The sequence below is a fragment of the Eimeria mitis genome, genomic scaffold (assembly GCF_000499745.2).
Source record: "Eimeria mitis Houghton genomic scaffold, Emh_scaff4233, whole genome shotgun sequence".
Classification (NCBI taxonomy): domain Eukaryota; phylum Apicomplexa; class Conoidasida; order Eucoccidiorida; family Eimeriidae; genus Eimeria; species Eimeria mitis.
This window is the reverse complement of record NW_013572558.1, coordinates 1,059-1,725: the sequence shown is the minus strand read 5'-3', so window position 1 is coordinate 1,725 and position 667 is coordinate 1,059. Positions and strand designations below refer to the sequence as shown.

Below are 667 nucleotides of genomic sequence, written 5' to 3'. Positions count from 1 at the left end.
CAGCGGCGTCTGAACCAACGGACACGGGAAACCGAACAGCAGAAGCAGCAGCAGGAGCAGCAGCAGTAACCAGAGGAGAGGCGGCAGACGCAGCAGCAACAGCAGGCGTGACCGGTGCATCAACAGCAGCAGCAGCAGCAGTAGCAGCAGCAGCAGCAGCAGCAGCAGCAGCAGCAGTAGCAGGCCGTCAGGAGTATTCCCTGGCCGCACTGCTGGCTGCGGAGGGCGCCGCAGCAGCTGCTCCTAGGCGACTACAGCAACAGCAGCAGCAGCAGCAACTGCAACGCCATCCAGCAGCAGCAGCAGCAGCAGCAGCAGCAGCATCAGTCGCGTTAAAAGGGAGCAGCAGCAAAGATGAGCAGCCCAGATTCCTCCTTCAGCCTGCCTCGCAATGCAGCAGATGCACCGAGGCGGCAGCGGCAGCAGCAGCACAACAACCACCACCACCAGCAGCACCACCGTCACCAGCAGCACCAGCAGCAGCAGCAGCAGCAGCAGCAGCAGCAGCAGCAGAAGCAAAAGCATGTTGGTTCATACGTATCGATCCCTCCTCTCTCACGGACTGACCCTTCGGCGCCCAGCATGAGCCGCAGCAGCAACAGCAGCAACAGCAACAGCAGCAGCAGCAGCAGCAGCAGGTGCTGCTGCAGCAGCAGCAGCATGCCTG

The 667-nt window shown here is 62.2% G+C and overlaps 1 protein-coding gene across 1 annotated transcript in view; it reads left to right on the top strand.

Moving 5' to 3' along the window:
- Nucleotides 1-354: 354 nt before the first annotated feature.
- Nucleotides 355-667, top strand: part of EMH_0073600 (uncharacterized protein) — a gene marked incomplete at both ends in the record, with an annotated part of 743 nt that continues 430 nt past the window's right edge. The window contains 2 exons of the mRNA XM_013499352.1: nt 355-525; nt 582-667. Of these exons, the coding sequence (XP_013354806.1) occupies nt 355-525; nt 582-667 (257 nt within the window). The remainder of the gene's footprint in view (nt 526-581) is intronic.